A 25,526-nucleotide genomic window follows, 5' to 3' on the forward strand; every position below is an offset into this window, starting at 1 on the left:
GAACTGCAGCAGATCGTCTTGACCATGTCTACATGACTAAATGCATTGAGTTGCTGCCATGTGATTGGCTGATTAGAAATTTGCGCTAACGAACAGTTGGACAGGTGTACCTAATAAAGTGGCCTCTGTGTGTGTGTAATATGTTATATATATATATATATATATATATATATATATATATATATATATATATATATATATATATATATATATAAAATATAAATAATGTGTGTGTGTATATATATGGGGGCACGGTGGCTTAGTGGTTAGCACGTTTGCCTCACACCTCCAGGATCGGGGTTCGATTCCCGCCTCTGCCTTGTGTGTGTGGAGTTTGCATGTTCTCCCTGTGCCTCGGGGGTTTCCTCCGGGTACTCCGGTTTCCTCCCCCGGTCCAAAGACATGCATGGTAGGTTGATTGCCATCTCTGGAAAATTGTCCCTAGTGTGTGATTGTGTGAGTGAATGAGTGTGTGTGTGTGTGTGTGCCCTGCGATGTGTTGGCACTCCGTCCAGGGTGTATCCTGCCTTGATGCCCGATGATGCCTGAGATAGGCACAGGCTCACCGTGACCCGAGGTAGTTCAGATAAGCGGTAGAAGATGAATGAATGAATGAATGTGTATATATATAACCTATTTATAATAGATCAATAAGGATCTATTTTTCAGGCCATAATGTACCAATGTGTCTTTCTTACACGTGTCACAAAGCCTATGATCTCAACAAGTCTCGCTTTATTGAGTCAGTTTTCTGTTCTTTACCATAAATGATATAGAATCTTGTAGTTCGATGTCTGTGCGATGATCCAGTACGTGATCTGTGTGCTGTTTTCTTTTTGTTGTTGTTGTTTTTTTGTTGTTGGAGAGCTTGCTATCCGAGAGCACAGTCAAATTTGCCCCCAAAGAAAAGCGTTTTTATCGGTTTTTATTTTTGCATGCATTCATTTGCACACAGTTGCTCCTGAAAGCACCCCCCCCCCCCCCCCATCCCATCACCTTCTCAAAAAAAGAAGTCAAATATCCTGCCAATAACGTGACGCGCCTTTATTCTCGTCACTGGTCACGGGGGCCACACCTTAATAAGATATACAGTGTTTTAATTACGTGTTTATTGTATATTCTGACGTAGCGGTTTGATGACGGTGACGTCAACGACGAAGGTGTAGAGCGCTGTAGAGATTTCCTACATGATTATTTTTTTACTTCCCGAACCACTCAGCAAGTCCTCGTGGCCTGTGGATGGATATCGGATCATCCGGGAAGAGAGCATTTCTACTCCCATCAGGATCGAAATGTTTCAACATAGGATAAAGGTGATCAGTCAGAAGAACTTGGAGTGACTCATCATCTCTCTAAGATTACTCAAGTCTGGGCAGCAGAATGTCCTTGCTGCGTAACACAGCCTTTCTTTCCTTCATTCTCTCAGCCCTTTTGTATATGTTGTGCAGAGTTAATGAAAAGGCTGCTTCGTTCATCCCTCAATAGGATCTTGGACAAATATGTATTTTGCAAATCTCTTAGCACTGCAAATGTATGTCTCTTCAAGACAAGAGCTTCTTAATCGTTTTTTTTTCCCACTATGGACCCATTTAACTGTAAAATAAATTCCCCAGACCCATTGGAGAATAGGTTTATTTCACAAACATTTAAACATTTCATATAGTACTTTTTAGTGTCACGGAGCTTCCTGTTCCTGAACACCGATACCCCACGTTAGGTGTGAGTTGGTGTGTTGGTGTAACGGTGCTTGGACTCTAAATGTAATACTTTTTATTAAAACAAACAATGAATATTATTAAAAACTAAAAATCACAGGCTATGCTTCAGTGACCCCTGGAGGCCCCGGACCCCACTTTAAGAACACCAAGTTCACAAATGTGTGACAGATTCATTTGTCCAAGGCTCAAGAAGCTCCGTTTTCCCACCATTTCTGTTCCACTGATGATAATTTGGTAGTTGAGTAAAGATTTTTTTATTTTTTTCCTCCTGCACCATTGTTGACATCGTAAAAGCTGCTTGAGTTGAGCTTTGCTTTTGTGTTTGTGATCCAGTGGTGAATTGACATGTGAAACAGTTGTTTGTTCATGCGATGACTCTTTTAAGTCGTGCATGTGTTTTAGCAGGAGAGGAGCGCATTCAGTCCCTCTGCCAGTCCGCTGCCAAACTCCACTTCCTCTCCGGGCCATGGCGCTCCGCCTCTGACCAATGCCAAGACAGAGGAAGAGCCGGCCAGACTGCCTGGACACCTGCGTGAGTTACACACACACACACACACACACATGCACTGGCCTCGTTTCCCCATTGCTTTCTCCTGTGATCTTTTGGATATCTTTATCGATACCTATAGTATACTCTCCTTTCCAGATTCTGGATAAAAACCCAGGTAACTCTGCTCTTTTCCTGGGTTCTCATCGTCTGTATTCTATCCACTTCTGTCCAAATCTCATTTCTAACCAGAGCAAGATCCTTCTAGTTTGCTTCGTGCTATTTGTCATTTTTTCTTTGTTTCTTTTGCCAAAGAAAGCCTGCGGTTTTATTTTATTTATTTATTTTTTTTTATGACAACCGTTTTGGGAGAGATTTGTCTGCGATCTGTTCATTCTCTCAAAAAGCCTTCATTTATTTATTACTGTTTTTATTTTTTTTGGGCAAATAATAATTTGAAGACATCAGCATCATGAGTAATCAGCAGAATAAAATCCTGGCACTTTGATATCGGTGATGTAACATTGAGCTATGCTGTTAAACCTGAGCTTAACTAGTAAGTGTAAATGTCGTATAGCGTTAGTGTGCAGGGTGCATATATTTTTCTTTATACCAACCGAAACACACTATGCTTATTTACTTCTCTCTTATCAGCCCTTTCTTGGTATTTCTATTGTATTTGTAATTCTCACACACACACACACACACACACACACACACACACACACGCATACACACACCTGCCCTCCCCTCAGCTGACACCTCACAACTGCTGTACCTTTCACCGCATGTCATAGAGCAGATATGTCTAGGCACTCGTACAGTCCTGATATTTTTAGGTGATTCAGGCACCGGTTCAGTCCTGACGTCATTGCAAAGACCACCTTGAGACAGTCCTTCTGGTCCTGGTGTGTGTGTATTGCGAGTAGGCAAGCTTTCCATCATGCCAGCACTCAATTTGTACATTAAGCCGTGTTTCTAGATGTATTTTTCTAGGTGTGTGTATATATACGTGTGTGTATGTATGTATGTGTTTATGCTCTATTTCACATTGCGCCAGCGCTCGGTTCATAGGTTAACTCTATTGAGGAAGTAAGTGTGTTTGTGTGTATTGGACATGGAGTGAGTGTTGGCTGCAGGTTTAAACCAGCCCTCGACTTAGCCAATAAAAGAAAGGGTGGAGTTGGACAAGGGCCAGGAAATGGGCTCGGTGGTGAAAGTGTGCTGAAGTCTGCGTTGCGCTAAATCTCATTAATATTTAACCCATGAGTTTGTCAGAACTGACTCCCAATATCCACAAAGCGTATCTGGTCTTTATGTTTAGTTTTTGTGTCCGTAGACAGGTTATTTCTCCAGGTGGAGTTCATGTTCTTCACTAAGGGTTGGACCGAACCAGTGTAGCACAGCACGGAAGGGCTCTGTACTAACTTCTTTTGTATTGACAAACGCTCAGGGCAATGTTGCCGTTGTTTTGTTTTTCTTTTTTTTTTTTTTTTGGAGTATGCACTAGCCAAACCTGCCCGGTTAGCACGCTGCCCATTTTATTCCTGCAAGGCAGGTCGTAGACTACTACTATTAGTACTACTACTATTGTTGAACAGTTCACCTTATTGGAGTATTTTAGTATCAGGACGTGTTCACAAAAACATGAAGGCTGTACTGGTGTAGTATAACATCACTCTATACTATCTGACCAAAGTGTGTGGACTCCTGACTGTCACACACACGTGTGCTTTGGGAAAATCCAATTTCAGATTTTACAGTTCTAACATGCTCAGGTCTTCTCTTCTAATTAAATAATTAAAGCTTTCCACTAGATGTTGGAGTATGGCTGTGGGGATTAGTGATCATTCAGCTACAGGAGTATTAGTGAGATCAGACACTGATGTTGGAGCGTGTCTGTGGGGATTAGTGATCATTCAGCTACAGGAGCATTAGTGAGATCAGACACTGATGTTGGAGTGTGTCTGTGGGGATTAGTGATCATTCAGCTACAGGAGCATCAGTGAGATCAGACACTGATGTTGGGGTGTGTCTGTGGGGATTAGTGATCATTCAGCTACAGGAGTATTAGTGAGATCAGACACTGATGTTGGAGTGTGTCTGTGGGGATTAGTGATCATTCAGCTACAGGAGCATTAGTGAGATCAGACACTGATGTTGGAGTGTGTCTGTGGGGATTAGTGATCATTCAGCTACAGGCGCATTAGTGAGATCAGACACTGATGGTGGAGTGTGTCTGTGGGGATTAGTGATCATTCAGCTACAGGAGCATTAGTGAGATCAGACACTGATGTTGGAGCGTGTCTGTGGGGATTAGTGATCATTCAGCTACAGGAGTATTAGTGAGATCAGACACTGATGTTGGAGCGTGTCTGTGGGGATTAGTGATCATTCAGCTACAGGAGCATTAGTGAGATCAGACACTGATGTTGGGGTGTGTCTGTGGGGATTAGTGATCATTCAGCTACAGGAGTATTAGTGAGATCAGACACTGATGTTGGAGTGTGTCTGTGGGGATTAGTGATCATTCAGCTACAGGAGCATTAGTGAGATCAGACACTGATGTTGGAGTGTGTCTGTGGGGATTAGTGATCATTCAGCTACAGGAGCATTAGTGAGATCAGACACTGATGGTGGAGTGTGTCTGTGGGGATTAGTGATCATTCAGCTACAGGAGTATTAGTGAGATCAGACACTGATGTTGGAGTGTGTCTGTGGTGATTAGTGATCATTCAGCTACAGGCGCATTAGTGAGATCAGACACTGATGGTGGAGTGTGCCTGTGGGGATTAGTGATCATTCAGCTACAAGAGCATTAGTGAGATCAGACACTGATGTTGGGGTGTGTCTGTGGGGATTAGTGATCATTCAGCTACAGGAGTATTAGTGAGATCAGACACTGATGTTGGAGTGTGTCTGTGGGGATTAGTGATCATTCAGCTACAGGCGCATTAGTGAGATCAGACACTGATGGTGGAGTGTGTCTGTGGGGATTAGTGATCATTCAGCTACAGGAGTATTAGTGAGATCAGACACTGATGTTGGAGTGTGTCTGTGGGGATTAGTGATCATTCAGCTACAGGAGCATTAGTGAGATCAGACACTGATGTTGGAGTGTGTCTGTGGGGGTTAGTGATCATTCAGCTACAGGAGCATTAGTGAGATCAGACACTGATGTTGGAGTGTGTCTGTGGGGATTAGTGATCATTCAGCTACAGGAGTATTAGTGAGATCAGACACTGATGTTGGAGCGTGTCTGTGGGGATTAGTGATCATTCAGCTACAGGAGTATTAGTGAGATCAGACACTGATGTTGGAGCGTGTCTGTGGGGATTAGTGATCATTCAGCTACATGAGCATTAGTGAGATCAGACACTGATGTTGGAGTGTGTCTGTGGGGATTAGTGATCATTCAGCTACAGGAGCATTAGTGAGATCAGACACTGGTGTTGGAGTGTGTCTGTGGGGATTAGTGATCATTCAGCTACAGGAGCATTAGTGAGATCAGACACTGATGTTGGAGTGTGTCTGTGGGGATTAGTGATCATTCAGCTACAGGCGCATTAGTGAGATCAGACACTGATGGTGGAGCGTGTCTGTGGGGATTAGTGATCATTCAGCTACAGGAGCATTAGTGAGATCAGACACTGGTGTTGGAGTGTGTCTGTGGGGATTAGTGATCATTCAGCTACAGGAGCATTAGTGAGATCAGACACTGATGGTGTAAGAGTGATGAGGTCTGGGGTTCAGTCTGTGTTCCAGTTCATCCTAAAGGTGTTCAGTGGGGTTGAGTCAGAGTCAGGGCTCTGTGTAGGACACTCCAGTTCTAACACACCATGTCTTCATGGAGCTCAGGGGCTTTGTGTACAGTGTCCGGTGTGACATTCAGGTGTCCACATACTTTTTATTGTCTATATTTGTCATTATAAGGCAGGTCTGCAAAGTTTTCTACTTCTACCGTAATGCAGATCCAGTCTGTTCCTCTGCTTCAGACATTTTTCATTCGTAGGTGTGTTATAATTGCCTACCAAGGTTAAGCGCACGGATTCCACCAGGACCTTTCATAGTATCATCTGAAAGTATATTAAACACCAAGTCCCACAGGGCTTTGGTTTGTCTCATAAATTAGATTTATGTGTTGGTCCTATAGCACAGTTAATGCTAATTTACTTTTTAAGACAATAATCTGTCCGTTTTTTGTAGCGCTTGTCTTACACAGGGTCACAATGAAACCTGGAGTTTTTTCTAAGGAAATGAGGCACAAAGCACACTGGGCAAGGTGCCGACACATCTCTCTCACATATATATATATACACACACACACACACACACACACACACACGCTAGTCAGCCTACATCTCATGTCTTTGGACCAGGGGAAGAAACCGGAGTACCCCGAAACACAGGGAGAACATGCAAACTCCACACACAGGGTAACTTACCTCCACAATAACACTAGTATTTGAAATGGCACGAACCAGTTTTCTATTTATAAATGCTCATTATTCAAATATTTGAGGATGTCATACTATGAACTCTTTTTCTCCTTGCATTTACGAGACGATAACTCTTTACCTGGAGAGTAAATGATGGTGAGAAAAAGAGAAGTAGAAAAAAACCCAGGGTGGTGGGGAAGGAAGTGGGGGGTGGGAGGAGGAGGAGGAGGAGGAAGGGGCGGGTGAGACAAACTGTGGAGAAGCTCTCTGCTGGCTCGAGGCCATCTCTCTCTTCCTGACACTGATGGAATGGTCTTTTTTTCTTTCTCGGCAAGGCTCCTTCCACGAGCTTCAGCCGAAACCATGTCATGCACGTTGAGGATTAATGTGTGTGTCTGTGATCTCCAGATTCGTATGAAATTTCAGGCTCTTAACTACTTCTTTGAGTTTGTGTTCGAGATGTCCATATTTGAACCCTGTTTTGTATGTGGTATATTTAAAGTAGACGTGTGTGTGTGTGTTGAGTGAACTCTCATTAATCCAGGAGTCATGAGGAATGCGCTAGGCAGGAAGGAGAGGAAGGAAGGGTGAGGGGGGGAAAAAAAAAGATAGAAAGAAAAAGGAAATTGCAGAGTGGGCAGAAGTCAGCCTTCTTGGCTTCCTGGAGAGGAAGTGGATTAGATGAGATGAGAGGAGAGGAGCGGAGAGGAGCAGTGTGTTCTTCACTCTGAAAGAATGCCAGTCACACTTAACCCTTCCTGCACACTAGCTTCATTAGGAATCGGTGCAGATTCGACTTAAACAGAAGTTTTATCGTCACCGGCGATTAAGTGTACGTGTTTGTCTTTATCCCTGATCCAAAAAACTCAAACAAAATACCGTGTCAAAAAGACCATGCAGAAAAACTCTGGTATTTGGCACATTTTAGATCGTGCGAGTCTCACACTAGGTGAACGAGGAGCTCCGGTTTCCAGGTACAATGCCGTTTAGAGAACACTCAGCGCTCTTGCTTGGAAGCTACTGATTAATAATGCATCTGAGCATTGTGAGAGCGATTATTACGAGTGGGCAAGAGCACGGGGAAAGTCTGACTCACACGTCTACTTAAATAATTATATAAAGGTTCAGAGATTAAACAAGGAAGTTAATACCTAATCACAATTCAGGAGCTGGTGGGAGACTGAATGGGGTTTAATTGCTTGTGAATGAATCGACACAAAGCCTTGGGACAAAACGGGCTGAGAATCAGAACAGAGCGCACGTGACCTAACGTACAGGCATGTATAGAGGCAGAATAATGCTCAGTGTGTGTGTGTAGTGTGCTAATAGCTCAGCATTGGCTTCTAAAATAAAAACAAAACCGTTTGAGTGAGCAGAAATCAGGAATATTGTGTCTGAAAATCCTGTCCACTGATTTGTGTGCTGTTTTACTAAACAGCATTGAATTCAAAAGTGCAGTTCAGTTTCACATGAATTCAGTACTTCAAGGAAAAATAATGTAAGGAAAATTTAAAGTGAAGAAATTCGATTTTTAAATATAAATGTAATAATAAATAAATCGAACAAATTAAATTCTAAGGACCTCCTCAGGTATTTACTTCAAAAACATAATTTATATTTGTTTGATGATGATGATGATATTTTTTTATTCCTGAACTTTCCATCATTACTCAGAATTACTCTTTATAAAAAGTAAATACTATATTTAGTTCACTTGGTTTCCATTATATGTAGTTTATAGTCCACTGGTTATAAATTGTGTTATGAACGCATTGTAATGAGACGTTTGCCCTTTTTATGCTTCCAGTAACTGAAATAAATACAAATGTCAGGACATGTCCAAACATCTACAGGATCTACAGAAATACCTCCGAGTCGTCAGGTTTAGACCCATTCACATGGAGAGACGAGTAAGCCAGGCTAATAACCAGAAGAACACTGACCCACTGGTTATGTTTCAAAGACTGCTGGGTGCCTCAACATGTCACATTGAGAAGCACTGGGTTCATGCATGCACATGTTTGTCTCTCTCTCTCTCTCTCTCTCTCTCTCTCTTTCTCGCTCTCTCTCTCTCTGTGTTTATGTGAACACAGTCTTTTGAAAGGGGAAATTTCCTGTGCCTGGAAGCTGCTCTCATCCTCAGGAATTTCCTGAGTGGGCAGACTGTGCTTCCTGACCAAGCACTGCCTGTCTTTTTTTTTTCTTTTCTTTTTTTTTTTCTTTCCTTCCTCCCCCTCACTCTGAAAGGGAAACTGTTCTCACATGCCAACGGCCAGAAAATGAACGCAGCCTCTTCCTGCTCAAAACCAGATCCACATGTTGGAGAGGAAGCAGGAGAGACAGAAGCATATAGAGATACTTTCTTCCAAAAATTAATAATATAAAGAAAGAAAGAAAGAAAGAAATAAACAGCTAGTGATATGTTTAAAAAAAAAAAAAAAAAAAAGATGCTGTACATGATTCAAAAGTTTTCTTCAGGACTCTTTCGTCCATCCTCAAGGCTTTGAGTCTCTTATGAAGATGAGATGAAGCTTAAGAGCACCAAACTCTTTCTACACAAAGGACATAAAGAAGAAATAAGTGCATTTAAATCTCCAGTTGTAGATTTAAAGCTCTTTTAATTTCGCCACTTATGTTTTATCTTTTGACTAGACTTTATTACACTCCCATTAGCCAGGTATAAACGTTAATAAAGATTTGTGTAGTGTATTGTTTTATCTCTGGCAATAAAGACTAGAGACTTGAGGTGTTCAAAAACCTTTGGATTGTCCAATCCTGCTTCAGACATTACTATTATTTTATTTATTGATACACCTTTTATTGTTGTTGTTGTTGTTGTTGTTATTAATATTATTATTGGTGGTGAAATCATAAGGCAGATTCACAAACTCTGTGACACTCGCATGTTTTCTGAAGAGGTCAGATTTACCGAAAGGGGTGTGATCACGATTCTTCAGCATTAACCCCTTCAGCACCGTGTCAATGCACAAGACGCACCAGACCCAGCAGAGTCACTCAGTGCAATGATATCGATTTTATGAAATTCATTCATAAATCAAGGTGTAAGCATTCCTTCGCACCATGGACTCCAAAGCGTGGACGTGTCCTGACAAGCTCTCAGCCTCAGCCTGCATACTACTTGTGTACTAAAAGTAGGCAGGGTGTCATCATTGATTTCCTGAGCTCATCATATTGACATTTTACAACACGATCAACGATAACGGCTTGACGTTTCGATCAAATAAATCATCCAGCTCTTCCAGCAGGCGCCAAAAACGCAAGTGCGAGTGCACGCGCACGTCGCACAGCATGCCGTCTGAATCGTGGCTTTGAGTGGGAGTCGCGAGAGCAACAGTGAAACTAGATAGTGGTGATCTCATCTCCTCCCCTCTCCTCCATTCATCCTCGGTGCCTGCAGGTTGCCAGGGCAACACAAGTCAAGAAGGCGCTGTTTCCGGAGCTCCCATGATTCCACACAGCAAGAGTGATGCCATCAGACCAGATTAGATACCGATATAGCTGCTATTGTGGAGTTAAACATTTGAGGCTTCAAGCTTTGGTGTGATTCGTGACAATGCACAGACATAAAAAAAAGGACATTTTTTTTTTTTTTTTTTACATGTGGGTTTTTTTTTAAACATGTGGGCTTCCGGAGTTTATTCCATCTTTATTCCTGTCTATTCAAGTCTTCTCTCTGTTACTGCTGAGTGTTGATAAAGTGTCTCCATCACCCGGCTTTACTGTAGGAGGCTTCCTGTTCCGAAACAGTTCCTGCATGCTGGGGGGTTGTTCTGGGGCAGGGGAAGAGGAGGCAGGGTTTCCTGTTCGAGTGTGTTGTGGGAAGTTAAGATCGGGTTAAGACTTCTCCTTCCTTCTGTGGTTAACTGTCTCTCTGGAAGCTGTGAGCAGATGCACTGACAAATCTAACCTGCCCACATGACCTTTGATTTTGTTGTTCGACATCTAGAGACACTCGCACAAACATACTCCAGCTGACTGCTGCATAATATGGGCACGAAACGTCGCTGCGGTCATTCTGACATCCACACTCGTGGTGTACGGCATAGAAGGGTCGGTCTCAGGAAAGGACCACGAGTCCGAGAGAGACGAGAACCCAATATCTGGGAAAATTCAGGCACATGATGTGATAAAAGCAAACAAATGTTATGTAAGTGTTCAAATGTGCTAATGGGGGGTGGGTGGGGGTGGGTGGTGTTTGTGTTTAAACTGTTACTGAACGAAACCGGTTGACTTACAAAGCAGCTACACATGCAAAAGTCTTAGACGGCAGCTGCATCGGCTGTAATTAGATTGGCTAAATATTAGGGAGTGACTGATTCAGACAGTTATGTGTGGATTATAATGGGAATTTGCTGTGGCAGTTGGTGCTTGAATATGTTCTCTATATATGTGCAGTTCTTTGAAAAATATAAGATAAGATGAGACTTTTTAACAGCCGTCTTTCTCAGAAATTCTGGGCGATGCAGATGTTTTGTTCTAGAGCAGATGTTTCCCTGCTTACTGAAAATGTATGAAAAAAAAACTAAAACAAAAAAAAAAACCCAGTTACTCGACAAGACGTCGGTGTTCTCCGAGACAGCAAGCGAAGTGTGTACGGATTCGCAGTGCTGCCGTCTCAAGGTGTGATGTTTGCTGTAAATGGTGGCAGCTTGTGACAATGCTTTTGTTCTAACAAACTTTTTCGAAATGCTTTTATGAAGTATTCGTTCATACGCTAGACGCTAAGGTGCATCGTGTATTGCGTGTAGTACGTCATGTGGGACGTAGATCTATTTTTTTTCTTTGACATATAACATAACATGGCAGCATTTGCTGACAGACTACAGTAGGAATGAGTGTACACTACTGTGTAGGCCGTGGTGAGCAGAAAAGTGTCAAAACATCAAACCCAATCTTTTCAATCTTGTGTCCATGAGCTCCTCAGATTCCTCTTCTGGGATGACAGGAGAAATCCTGTCATCCATTGTACAGTAGTCCATTGTTATCAATCTGACATGCTATCTGACATGTTTTTCATTCTGAGAAGCTTTTCGCTCACCACTGATGTACTGTAAAGAGTGATTATTTGAGTTCCTTGAGAGAGATTTTATGTCCGTTCTCATCAAGCATGCTGTGAGTGAGGCGGGAGAGTGAGGCGGGAGAGTGAGGCGGGAGAGTGAGGCGGGAGAGTGAGGCGGGAGAGTGAGGCGGGAGAGTGAGGGTCAGGTGGTGAGGGTAAGGATAAGGTGAGGTGGTGAGGGTAAGGATAAGGTGAGGTGGTGAGGGTAAGGATAAGGTGAGGTGGTGAGGGTAAGGATAAGGTGAGGTGGTGAGAGTAAGGTGAGGTGGTGAGGGTAAGGTGAGGTGGTGAGGGTAAGGTGAGGTGGTGAGGGTAAGGATAAGGTGAGGTGGTGAGGGTAAGGATAAGGTGAGGTGGTGAGGGTAAGGATAAGGTGAGTTGGTGAGGGTAAGGATAAGGTGAGGTGGTGAGAGTAAGGTGAGGTGGTGAGAGTAAGGTGAGGTGGTGAGGGTAAGGATAAGGTGAGGTGGTGAGGGTAAGGATAAGGTGAGGTGGTGAGGGTAAGGTGAGGGTGGTGAGGGTAAGGTAAGTGAGTGACCCATCAATCTCCCCTAGTTCAGAAGTCTAGCACCTCCAACCATGCTGCAGTCAAAGTCAATGTGCTCACAAATGGTTTCCCCATTTTAACTCGAGCTCTTGAACTGTATTGACCTGATCCACTGGATTGTGCTGCCATTATTGGCTGAACTGAGAACTGTATGAAGGAGAATTCCTGTTTAGGATCTGGCGTTTAACACACTTGCCAATTGTGCAACAAGTCTACAGTCTGTAGAAATCTGCCTCTGTGTTGGATTTTATCTGGCTAAAAGCTGGACGATTCACACACGTTAGATTAGAGATTCATTCCTTCACCACCAATTTAGCTCATGCAGTTAAACAAACCCCTTAATGACGGAGGTATTTTCCTCGTTTGATTTTCTCCATTCCAAAAGGCAGGAGTCGATCATCTACTTCATGATGTCTAATCTTAATTAAGCACATTATTAGAAATATACCAGTTAACTATCGTTACTGCTGTGGTTGTGGCAGGGGTCTGTTTGCTGGGATATAATAAACAGTGATGGAAGGCTTGTCCTTTTATTGGGACTTGCGAATGAAATTGTAACTATAATCAGCTGTGAATTGTTTGTTTGCTCACTTTCAATAAGGAACATAATATTCAAATGCTATACACCTGATTGTGGTGTTGTTGTCACACCCCCCCTTCTTTCAGCAAGTTATTTGTTGGAGCTTACCGGCACGGAAACAGCTTTAATTCCCTAAAGACAAAAAAAAGAGGATCTGGATCTGATTTAAAAGTGTCACGAAAGAGCCGCAACCTGTCGTCTGGTGTGCTGCAGGTTTTACAGTAACTTCTAGTAACCACCTCAAGCAGCAGGAAGCTCTTGGGTGTAACAAGTCAGGTAGTGACGACAACAACAGCAATAATAATAATAATAAACGTTATATAGATTATTAAAATTTGAAACATGTTTTATTTCGAATGAATAATCAGAAAGAAAAGAATAATAGAAGATCTAAAAGTAGATCATAAAAATGTCATTTATTTTAGTTATTTTAAAACTATGATATAAACGTAACATGGCAAGCAAATAAAAAAATATATTTTTTTTAAATCTGTGATGGTCAGAGCCTGATGAACAGGTACGGTTTATACTTTGGTGCTTAAAAAAAATACAGTAACAATACTGTGAACTGCTTAGAAAGTGCAAAGCAAAGAATGTAGTATGGAAGAAAAAAGGAATAATAAAATGAATATTATAACCATGAAAAGGTTTCTATCATCTTCTCTTTTATTTAATGTGTAGTTTGTCTCAGTCTGTCTGGTTTCCTGCCTTCCTGTGTGGCAAGTCTCTGTCTTTCAGTCTACACATATTAATCAAGCCCATTCTTTTGTTTTGTGTGTGTGTGTGTGTGTGTGTGTGTGTGTGTGTGTGTGTGTGTGTGTGTGTGCGCGCGTGTGTGTGTGTGTGTGCGTTGGTATTAAGTCATTAAACATTTCTGATGTTTTATGTCACCGTGTTCAGGTCTGCAGCCTGTGTTCTGGAGCAGAGAGGATGTAGTTCAGTGGCTGCGCTGGGCCGAGCGAGAGTTCGCTCTCAGACCCATCTCCAGCGGAAGTTTCCAGATGAACGGTAAAGCCCTCCTGCTGCTCACCAAGGAGGACTTCCGCTATCGTTCACCCCACTCAGGTGAACTCTTGCTCGCGCGCACACACACACACACACACACACACACACGCATGCATGTTGCCTCAGAGAGCACAACTATTTCCTGACATGTCTCTCACAGGGTTCCTGTATGTGATAGGTTTAAACTCTACGCCGCTTTAAAATGACTTTCTCTGGCGTTTGGGGCCTGAGTATTCTGTCTGCATCGTGCATGAGAGGAAGTTAAGAATTGGGTAAACGTTCGATAAGGAAGTGTTAATCTAGCCACAACTGTCACCTGGTAGAACTAGGAATTTCCCTTCCAGAAACAAGCTGACCAGAAACAGAGAACTGAAAGGTATCTTGCTTTGTTTGTGCGCATGTTGCATGTGCTGACTTCCTTTATGAGAAGCATTTCCTTGAAGTTGCTGGAAGCAGCTCAAAATATATGTTTCCATAAGACACCATGAAGGAGGAAGTTCAACAAATGAAACTATTTAGTGTCTTTTTGATTTTGGCTTTGTCATGGCCCTGATTACGATCGTGTGTTCCTCAAGCCCGCTCCTCCTGCACTACCACTGCCCTTGTTCTTGCTCTCTTTTTCCCAAAGAGCGGTGCTACTCCAGGGCCGGCATTTAGAGACACTCCGATTTCATTTACTTTTGTATGACATGTATGTTATTTAAGGCAGAGCTATTTGTTATAAATAACATGCAATCAGGAATGCGTCTGAATTACGATCCTGTCCTTCTGGCACTGTCATGTGACCTACGATGTCATAATAACTGCATAATCTTCACGAAGCTCCGTGTCTCGGTATTTATGATGGCGCATTATGACCCGTCTGTGCAAACACGACACAACAGAGCGTTATGGGTCAGAAAAAAAAAACTCAAGTTTTCTCAGCAACGTACAACACTTATTCTGAGGCCATGGCTTTATTTAGTTCTGCAACTTTGTCAGGTTATTCATCGCACCTTTTTAATTTCCCTTCCCGATCGTGTCACGCGCGGTAAAGCACTTATAATTGAGAAATAATAATGCTGCTTTTATTTATTAATAGTTACATTAAAAATGTTGGAATTAAGCTTATTGATATATTCAATAAAGATTTATTATTGGAATTAATGCATTAAATGTGTTATATTATGCTAGAATCTATATCTATATAAACCTTACTGACTCACTCCTGGCTTTATACACATTTATTCATGTGAATAAGTCAGTTAAGTTACAGATTGTGCCCAAGTCACCATTGTATATAATCAGTGGTCAAACTGCTGTGATTTTTTTTTTTTTTTTTGTGTAAGCCCTCAATGTTTATTTTTGGCTTTTGCGTAATACAATCTAGTTCTTTGTTGTGATCAGTGTTCAACTCTTGCAGCTAGTAGAGTGTAACGAGGCTGCGGGATGTGGGTGAAATCAGGACAAGTTCGTTTCTCACTTCTCTACAAAAACAGACACGCTGACTTGTTAATGGTTATCAGGGTCGTTTACCAGCACAGAAAGTAACACAGATCCTTAAGATACGAAACAGCGGTCAGACCGTTAAACTGTTAAGGATTTCCCATGCACTTTAGCAAAGAGTCTTGTGAAGTGTAAATGAATGGATCAGGTTTGTTTACTCCAAACGATGCATGTATTAAACCTGTGCGTAACCTGAACACGGCTGATTGATTGATTGATTGATTGATTGATTGATTGATTTATTTATTTATTTATTCATTTATTTATTTGAAACGGATATTAAAACCATTTTTCAACAACACGTCATAATCACAGAATTTATTTCTAGTCACGTTCCACGACACACAGTGACGTCCTACATCAAAGATAAGATAAAGCTCCTGCAACTATTCTTCTAGTTATAGATGATATATTAGCGTGTAATGTTGGTCTCTGTGTGTTAAGCTAAGTTATGTTTTAAAATGCCATGCACGCTTCATACGTACTTCTTTTTACAGCCAATCAAAACGTCAATCAACATTTTTCTCTCTTTTTTTTTTTTTTCATCATTATGATTTGAATCATTTCTGTACCGATGTCTGATAAAGTAACAATGCACACCCTTTATTTCAGATTTTATTCTTATGCTCTTCAGCTACACAACACAGTATCTAGTTAGAAAAAATTCGGGAATTGGGTTGAATTTATTGTCCCAAAAGCCTTGAGAGATTAAGCGCTCCCTCTTTTTTTTTTTTTTTTCTTTTCTTTTCTTTTCTTTTCTTTATTTTGGCACTGCTGTGTTACAGGAGATGTTCTTTACGAGCTGTTGCAACATATCCTGAAGCAGAGGAAGCCCCACTCATCCTTCCCCAACATGTATTACCCTGGAAGCTCCTTTCACTCTCTGCCAGACGCAGCGCTGCAACACCACAAACTTGAGGGTGAGTGTGTTTTACAGGAACAGATGCCCACTTTATTAACAGATGCCCGGGTTTATTATTCTCTAATCCGTCTACACGATATCCCTTTTACGCTGTAAAATATCATGATCACGGTGCAAATCACAGGGACGTGTATACACCTGGTTCTACTTAATCAGCATGAGACAGAAAAACAAGTACACACGAAGACAAAAACTGCACAGACACAGAACTACCATCAGGATAAACCAGGAATTATATTGTATATGTAAAGACCAAAACATTAAAAACATGTGATTTTTAGGGAAATAAATAATCCACACCTGGTTAGTGTTTTCTTCCTCTTTAACCTGCCAGCAGTTACATTTTTTTTTTTTTTTTTTTTTTTTTAAATATCTTAATGATCCTAATCTCTTCATTCCATCACTGTTCATTCTATCATTTAATGATGTGCTACTTCCTCAAGACAAGTTAGTTCCTGCTATCACTTTCTTACCCACCATGGAAACTGTATCATCTGTCACAAAGCACTGCCTCTGGAGACTCCTTCCATAAAGGTTAAATAAACGTGTCCGACTCGTCCTTCACGACGACTACGCGGATTTCTTTAAGTAACGCCACGCTTCGTAATTTCCTTCATTGTTAGCAGAGAACAGGCCCTCTGCAAATGAGCTGTTGCTATAGAAACAATAACGTACAGGAGCATTTGGAAGTAAAGCCGGAGAGCTTTAGTAGTGGTGTTGGAATCAATAGAGTCTGTGTAGGATGCCAAAAAAAATAAAGGTGTGATCTTTACTAAGTAAATAAAACCTAAACAATGCACATCGTTGTACGGAGTCGGTGTCGATCAAGTTTTCAAGGCAGCATAACCCAATTCACAAAGGAGACATTTGCTTATTTCCTTGTTCATAGATCAACTCTCTGGGGCCGAGACCCGAGGAGACGACGATTATAAACCAGGGCTGTACTTTGAATCAACAGGTGGACTTGGAGGAAGTGGCGGTTGGGAATGTTGACAGAAAAACCTGTTGTACCAGGAAATATGCCTCTGTTTAAATAGCATGCATAACGTCGTGAGGTTATGAGCCGGAATGTTTTATTCAAAAGGCAGATTAAAAGCCGCCACGTTATTGTTCGTACTGAGGCAGAAATAAAGCGAACGTATCGCAGGCGTTCCCGGTAATGAAGACGTCCTCGAGACAGAGAAGGTTGAGCTCTGTTCATCTCCTGCATGCGGAGTGTTACAAACACAAATACCCTCATGTACATTTTCCATGCTGTAGTTTGCTTACAGGGGATCGTCGGCGTTCTCCTCTAAAAAGCCTGCCTCACTTTCAGCATTAATTGTGTGGAACTGAAAATCTGTCATTTTGTTTAATAAAATGGCTTTTATGTAAGTAAGGGGGAGGGGGAGGGGGGTGTTTGTGGCGCCCTCTGCTGGTTCAAATGTTACATGTGATGGAAGTTGACCAAATTATTGTGCAGCAATAATAATAATAATAATAATAATAATAATAGTTTTCTCTCCATTTTTCCTTAATTAGAAACGGTACTAAGAACCCCACAAACCAGAGATACTCACCCGCTCCATCCTCCCACCATTGAGCTCCGTCATCGCTCACGCTCTCCTCGCCGTTCGCCTGCCTGTGCCACAAATGTCCACCTTGCCTCAGCTGAGGACATCCAACCAGTTCCCTCCCAGCTGCCCGACAGCAACAACCACCTCCCAGAGGACCTGTACCCACTGTCCGTGTCGCCCACGGCCCCGAACGGCCATCATGCTCAGCGTCCGGCCAGCCCGTGCCAGGAGGAGGTTGCTCCTCGGGTCATCCAGCTGATGCCCAGTGCCATCATGCACCCGCTGCTGCTCAGTCCCGGGCGAGGAGGGGTTCCTGGCGAGTTCAGACAAGGCCGGACCTCAGCCCAAGAGAACGGGCGTGAGGGGAAGAGCCATCTTCATCATCATAATCACCACCACCATAATCATCACCACGCTACTCCTCACCATGTACTGAGCCTGGCAGCACAGCAGGAAGATGTGCGTTATAGGAACCAGATCCTTATGCCCGTGTCACCACCCGAGGAGCAGGGTGTGCCTATCGGACGCATTGCTGGTAAGACTTCACGACAAGTTACTTACAACTGTTGAGGAGGTCGGTGCTGGACCCGACAGCACAAAAATATCCTGTTCGTTAAAGAAAGAAAACTAAGGCAGATATTGTCATCATCTGTTGCTTAATGACCTTGAACAGCACTAATGTTCGGCTCAGTCTAGACACATCCTTTATACAGAACAGTTGCGTAACGAACGTATAGTTATCGACTCCTTCAGACAACCTTGTGGAGCGAATAGTAATGAATAAGTAATGGAGGTTAAATGTATTCAGTATACAGTGTGATTACACCACATTGCTTCCAGGTAGAATTGTTTGTATTGATTTTATCTTTCTTTTTTTTCTTTTTTTTATTTTGTCGTTGTTTAGATTGCAGACTGCTGTGGGACTACGTGTATCAGCTCCTGTCAGACAGCCGCTACGAGAACTACATCCGCTGGGAGGACCGCGACTCTAAAGTGTTCAGAATCATTGACCCCAATGGCCTGGCTAGACTGTGGGGAAACCATAAGGTGTTTTCATGGATTTTGGATTTTGTCTAGTAGGATTGAGGATTTCTCACTATTAGTATTTCTTTATCAGTATAGTCTCTAGATAATAGCAAAGTCCATTTCTGTTCCTTTAATATAGCCAGCAAAACACCTCAGTCTTGCTGCTGTGGTGTATTATATGAGCCATGCTTATCTTACTTATCTTTAATATCTTATTGCATGGGTGTCTCTCACCGTGACGTATTCGGTGACTACGAATATTAGCCACGTCTTCCGTCCTTTATGCACAGTGTTTGTTTTCAGGGCTGCGAGAGTGCATTTTGAAACCTGTCCTTCTGTGCTGTGCTTTACAGAACAGGACCAACATGACATATGAGAAAATGTCAAGAGCACTAAGACACTATTACAAACTGAACATCATCAGGAAAGAGCCAGGCCAGAGGCTGCTGTTCAGGTATGGAGGGTGGAGCGAAAAATATTTGGTTTTGGTTTATATATATATATATATACGCCTCGTACACGTTCGTCTAATCAGCCGAAACACAGCCATGACATCATAGGCAAGAGTTTCAGGTAATGTTTCTGCCAGACATCAGAGCAGTGATGAGAAATGTGATCTCGGCGATTTACACGTGGTTCCAGTGTTCCGTGTGGTCTCAGAGACAGGATGTTTTAAAACAACACACAGACCCTTTAGTAGTGACCCCTAAGCGAACAATACTCGGCACTATTGTGTCCGTGCCAAGAGCTACAATACATCTCTTAATATATGTGTGTGTTCTATGTGGTCCAAGTCAACCACACATTCCCCTCGCATCATTTCTCTTCTATTCTCTTTTAACTCGTTATTTTTCTCCCACAGAGAAATGATCACGTCGTATACATTAATGCCATTGTTTGAAGCAGCATGGTTTATAGATCAGTGTTCTACAGGAGTTACAGTAAGATGAGAGTGAACAAGTGATCTGAGCTTATCTCTGCTACAATATCCAGATATGGATTTTCGAACAGTATTTTTGTAGTTTAATTTCGGGCTCACTTTAACAAGACCGTAAAGAAAACACCTTTTGACGATGCCAGACGAGCTAGCAGGAGTTTCGCAGTAGAAGCATTTTAATGATGAGAGAGTTCAGAGAAGAATGGCCAGGCTGGTACGGGAGCTATTGTAACGCAAATAAGCACGCTGTACACGCAGGACCCACAAGAATCATCTCAGCATGCACAACACAATGAAGCTAAGGCTGCAGGCAGGGACTGTTCACCCAAACTAAACAGAGAAATCACAGAGATCACATTTTGCCCCGTTCTGATACGTGTTGCGAATATTTCTGTATGTCAGCGATTTTCTGCATTAGGTGGATCTGATAATTGGCTGCTAATTACTGTAGATATGATCATTATTTTTCACTCAGTCACTTGAGTGTCCTGTATATATTTGTTCGTGTCCACCACAGGTTCATGAAAACCCCAGACGAGATCATGAGCGGTCAGACGGAGCGCCTGGAACATCTCGAGTCCGACACGGACGATCAAATCTACATTAAAGAGGAGTGCTGAGCGCTTTCCACACACTGAGATGAACTTTTAAAGCCAGAGATGCCTCACCAATGTTCTGCTGTGTTCAGTATCCTAGCGCCTAGCAGACCTGGACGTCGCTTATAACAAAATGGGAGCCAACTTTAAGAGACGACGTCGTTTTCTGCACTGTTTTCTACGCTGAATCTTAATAATCATATACTTAATTTCCTGCTTCAGAAGAGTAAACTTTTAGTATGACAATCATTTAAATGAATGATAAGTACTTCTACAAATCGCCTCTTTCAAATTCCTGGCACAAATGAATGATTTCATACTTTTAAATGAGGACTTTTTTTTTTTTTTTTAGTGTGTTGTACAAACACAACCTGCAGTTCGTGTACACGAGTTATACAAGAGATTAATTCAAGAATAAATTTTAATGAGTGATTCATTTGCTTCATGTTTGTTTATTTTTCTATTTTGATCAGTCCACTCCTGCGTGTCCATGAAGTTCTTAAGACTCCCCTATATATAAAGTGGATGGAAATCCAAATCAAATTAGCATGAGTATTTTCATTAGTCTGCCTTTGAGCTTTGAGACTTCTGCAGTCTGTATATCCCTGAAACAACATGACATGGTGGCAAACCAGGTAATGCCTCACGCTCCTGAACTCCTGTCAATAATGCAGTTTCTGTGCGTGTTCACCTCATGTCTGGTTGCCTTCCACCAACCTCCGAAAACATTAAACTCGCTGCTAGGTGTGAATGAGTGTACGAGTGTATGAGTGTTGTCTTCCAGAAAGGGTGCATTGTGTTTCTTGGGAAGACGCATGGCAAACGAACTCAACTCCACACAGTAACCCAAGCCTAGGGTCAAAACAGGGACACACTGGTGCTGTGAGATTCCCATGACAGCAGGAGCTTTCTGACAGTCCTGGTATTCGAATCCTCACAAGCTTTCTTCTTCTTTTAGTCAAAACCTAATACAATTTTTAAAAAAACAAAAAAGAAAGGTAGGGGGGCACGGTGGCTTAGTGGTTAGCACGTTCGCCTCACACCTCCAGGGTTGGGGGTTCGATTCCCGCCTCCACCTTGTGTGTGTGGAGTTTGCATGTTCTCCCCGTGCCTCAGGGGTTTCCTCCGGGTACTCCGGTTTCCTCCCCCGGTCCAAAGACATGCATGGTAGGTTGATTGGCATCTCTGGAAAATTGTCAGTAGTGTGTGTGATTGCATGAGTGAATGAGAGTGTGTGTGTGTGCCCTGTGATGGGTTGGCACTCCGTCCAGGGTGTATCCTGCCTTGATGCCCAATGACGCCTGAGATAGGCACAGGCTCCCCGTGACCCGAGGTAGTTCGGATAAGCGGTAGAAGATGAGTGAGAGAGCAAAGAAAGGTATCCTCCATTTTATAATCATTGTAGTGCAAAGTTTTACTGTGTTATTGTAGTCTTTTTCTCCACGTTTAAAAGATCTCTGAGGCCCTCTAGTGGCTGGCTGCAGTAAAGGTTTTTTTTGTTTGTTTCTTTTGTGTCTAGACTCTTTAACAAGTTATGAAGACCTAGATATCCCCATGGTTATTCTTTATGTTAAATGCATATTATATGAAGTAGAAGGTAGTGATTTTATCGTTGGCCTACCCTTTAAAGCACCTTTTTCCACCGAATCTATAGAAAATATTAGATAAATATATATGTATAAGTACAGAATAAATAAATGTATAAGTACAGGTCTCATTGCTTCTTCTGATGGTTGGTGACATCAGTATATTCTTTTCAGAAACATCTCATCCTAGGGTTGTCTTTAGTTCGAGACTTTTCTCTTTAATGATGTGAGTTTTTCCGCAACACCCCCAACAGTGAGGATGTCATCTGGAAGAATCCTCGCTCTCTCTCGCAGACTTACAATGAACTCGAAGCACAGCTTCCTACCACAAAGGTAGGTCAGGTCGAGTTGAACAGGTGGGTATGGTCACTGAGGATGCTACAACCCCATCAACCCAGCATGTGGTGAATATATTTGTGCTTGCAAATATTAGCTTGCCATGTCTGGTATCAGTGTCTGGTTGAAGATGTAGTCTGACAAAGGAAACCATATCAGAGGTCTGTCTAGGCTTGCCAAAACTGCAAGCGTTCAAGAAACGGGTCATCAAAAAGGCATCATGAAATGAAACCACCCTCCTGCCCCTGGTGTTAGGTCAGAACACTCCAGCTGGGCTATCAGCCATAAGGGTGACACAAGGTCGAGAGACTGTCAAGACGTCCTAAGAGTGACCTTTATTCCTTTACCGATTAATTAGAAAACCCTGGAAGTTTTTTCTCCAAGGTCTTAGACACGTTGCATAATGCCTTTTGCCCATCAGACAGAATTACCAACTGGTGACTGTAATATAGGAGTGTAGGAAACATTTCTCAATGTAGGTGTTCCATCACACAGGCAGGTATGATTGAAGAGGAAACTGTTCTCCAAATGATATTTATTTATCAGCATGACTCTGAATTGATCCAGAGATTGCTAAATAAACAGCAAGTCTCCATCTGTCCTAAAGCTAGATAATTCAGTGTACGTGGACATTTAAGTGGATGGCGGCTAATTCATTTATCTCAGCTGAGCTTATTTTCAGCACTGAGTTCTGGACCAAGGCCAAGAAGATATTGAAAGACCTCAGCCATCCAGTCGAAGCACTCTTCTCGTTGTTGCTTTCAAAAACGTTTTTCCACTCCATGAAGGTATACACTGAGAGGATGAGGAGGAGCTTCTTCCCACAGGCTGTTCAGACCCCCCAACCAGGACAACACATTTTCTGGGCTTGACTACTCAACACACACTACCTCTACAGGACCTATTGCACTACACATATTGTACGTCAGCACATCTGCTCTTACTGTTTCTGCCACTGATCTACATTTGTATATACATTTATTCTTTCTATGTTTCCATATACTTTATTCCTTTTCTTACCTGTATAACACTAATTACACAACAGATGTTGTGTATGAACAGAATTCTAATATCTATTATCCAAAGACGACAACAACAGTAAATAATTAACTTAATTAATCAGTGTCTCAGAGGTCCTGGTGTTAAAAACATACTGTTCCAGTGCTACTGAAGCTACAGAAAAGGATTTACAGTGTGAACGAGGAACAGATGAAACAATTCATTCATTCATTCATTCATTCATCTTCTACCGCTTATCCGAACTACCTCGGGTCACGGGGAGCCTGTGCCTATCTCAGGCGTCATTGGGCAACAAGGCAGGATACACCCTGGACGGAGTGCCAACCCATCGCAGGGCACACACACACACACACACTCTCATTCACTCACGCAATCACACACTACAGACAATTTTCCAGAGATGCCAATCAACCTACCATGCATGTCTTTGGACCGGGGGAGGAAACCGGAGTACCCGGAGGAAACCCCTGAGGCACGGGGAGAACATGCAAACTCCACACACACAAGGTGGAGGCGGGACTCGAACCCCGACCCTGGAGGTGTGAGGCGAACGTGCTAACCACTAAGCCACCGTGCCCCCCAGATGAAACAATTTGACTGCATAATTTCTTTACAGTTCCTCAGGATTATTACCGCCTGCTGTTCTGCTTGAGACCCTTAGTGATTCTGCTGCTTATGCATTCTGTAGATATGCCAACAACCTGAAAACTGAGGATTTCTATTTCCTTCTGAAGCAGAGAGGATTTACTGCAACAGGAGCATTCAGGTGTGATAGACTGTGAAATTGTTCTTTAAAGCAATATATGAATAAGAAATGCAAAGAACATTTATTTTAGATAAGAAAGTATAACTAGTGATTATAAAAATAACTAAAGTGGTTATATTAAATACTTTTCCTTTCTGATGACCACTGAAAAGAGGACACTACATGTCCACACGATGGCGCACTCTGGTCATATTTAGAAGATTTGTTCTAGGACTAGACAAGATCATGCCCTTTCTCTTAAATGAACTTTAAATGATAATAGAATTTATATAATAATTATTTATTATGATTATTATTATTATTATTATGTTAGGTTCATGATCAATTTTCTCATTTAATCTTTGCGCAATAGTAAAAATGAACTCAGTATTGCTTTGATCACTCAAGGGTTTATTATCACAACAAATCATTTCTGCATTTGCAACTAAATTATGAAAATTTTCTTCTTCTTCTTCTTCTTCTTCTTCTTCTTCTTCTTCTTCTTCTTCTTCTTCTTCTTCTTCTTCTTAATATTATGTCTATTTCCATACTTACTGTATGTAGAAACCCAAAATATAGACTGCAAGTGTTAACATTTACTAGCCATATTCATTTTAATGATCTCAACTTAAATAAGATATAATTTATCAAACAGAATGACAACTACTATTATTAATTTTTCTGTAAATATATTGTAATTAAATTTAATCTGTGCAGTTCTCATTAATTTTGCTTTTAGGGCAAAAGCAACAAATTCTTCTTCTTCTTTATTATTATTATTGTTATAATTATTGTTGTTATTATTGTTGTTGTTTTGTTGTTGTTGTTATTATTATTGTTATTATCATTGCTGTTGTTGTTATTATTGTTGTTGTTGTTGCTGTTGTTGTTAATAGGCTGTTATACCATCACAGGCTGAGTGTTAACACACTATCTCCAAAACCTAGACTCAGTTCTTCCTGGTGGAGGCAGTGTGTGTTGGAACGCCGTACTGGAAAGAGCAGACACACACACACACACACACACACACACACATTCACTCCCACTGTAGCCTTATACAGCGCCTATCTGCGCCGTTCAGACTTTCTTCCACTTTTATCATCGTGTCACTCTGAAGTATTGCTTGTGCGCGGAGGACTTTCATTACCTGTGCGCACACGGAACAGGAACATTACGCAAGTCGAATCGGCGCATCCGCGGCGCGTGAGCAACATCTGGATTAAAGCAGATGCAGAGTCGCAAAAAATCAGAAATCCCAACAGGGCTGCGTGATCCTGAGCGAAATCAACTATGCTCATATCACGCCGGACTATTGGCCAGTCTCTGCTCAATCTGATGGATTAAGGAACAGAGCTGAGGAGTGTGTGAGAGAGAGAAAGAGAGGGAGAGAAAGGAATAGAGAGGGAAAGAGAGCGCACACGGAGCGGCGCAGCAGGTACAAACTCATTCCCAACACACACT

The 25,526-nt window shown here is 42.0% G+C and overlaps 2 protein-coding genes across 6 annotated transcripts in view; both read left to right on the forward strand.

Moving 5' to 3' along the window:
• Positions 1 to 20,851, forward strand: part of etv6 (ETS variant transcription factor 6) — a 25,693-nt gene extending 4,842 nt beyond the window's left edge. The window contains exons 2-8 of one of the 3 annotated variants that reach the window (XM_060889857.1): positions 2,121 to 2,250; positions 13,752 to 13,916; positions 16,127 to 16,261; positions 17,785 to 18,354; positions 18,724 to 18,866; positions 19,199 to 19,299; positions 20,300 to 20,851. In XM_060889857.1, the coding sequence (XP_060745840.1) occupies positions 2,121 to 2,250; positions 13,752 to 13,916; positions 16,127 to 16,261; positions 17,785 to 18,354; positions 18,724 to 18,866; positions 19,199 to 19,299; positions 20,300 to 20,402 (1,347 nt within the window). In that variant the 3' untranslated portion in view covers positions 20,403 to 20,851. The remainder of the gene's footprint in view (positions 1 to 2,120; positions 2,251 to 13,751; positions 13,917 to 16,126; positions 16,262 to 17,784; positions 18,355 to 18,723; positions 18,867 to 19,198; positions 19,300 to 20,299) is intronic. The other 2 variants (XM_060889858.1, XM_060889859.1) reach the window with 2 other exon arrangements.
• A 4,416-nt stretch (positions 20,852 to 25,267) lies between these two features.
• The window catches only part of LOC132859231 (chemokine-like protein TAFA-2), a 45,042-nt gene continuing 44,783 nt past the window's right edge, over positions 25,268 to 25,526 (forward strand). For all 3 annotated transcript variants that reach the window (XM_060889902.1, XM_060889904.1, XM_060889903.1), the window contains exon 1: positions 25,268 to 25,500. The gene's annotated coding sequence lies outside the window, so the exon portion shown is untranslated. The remainder of the gene's footprint in view (positions 25,501 to 25,526) is intronic.

The sequence above is a fragment of the Tachysurus vachellii genome, chromosome 16 (assembly GCF_030014155.1).
Source record: "Tachysurus vachellii isolate PV-2020 chromosome 16, HZAU_Pvac_v1, whole genome shotgun sequence".
Classification (NCBI taxonomy): Eukaryota; Metazoa; Chordata; class Actinopteri; order Siluriformes; family Bagridae; genus Tachysurus; species Tachysurus vachellii.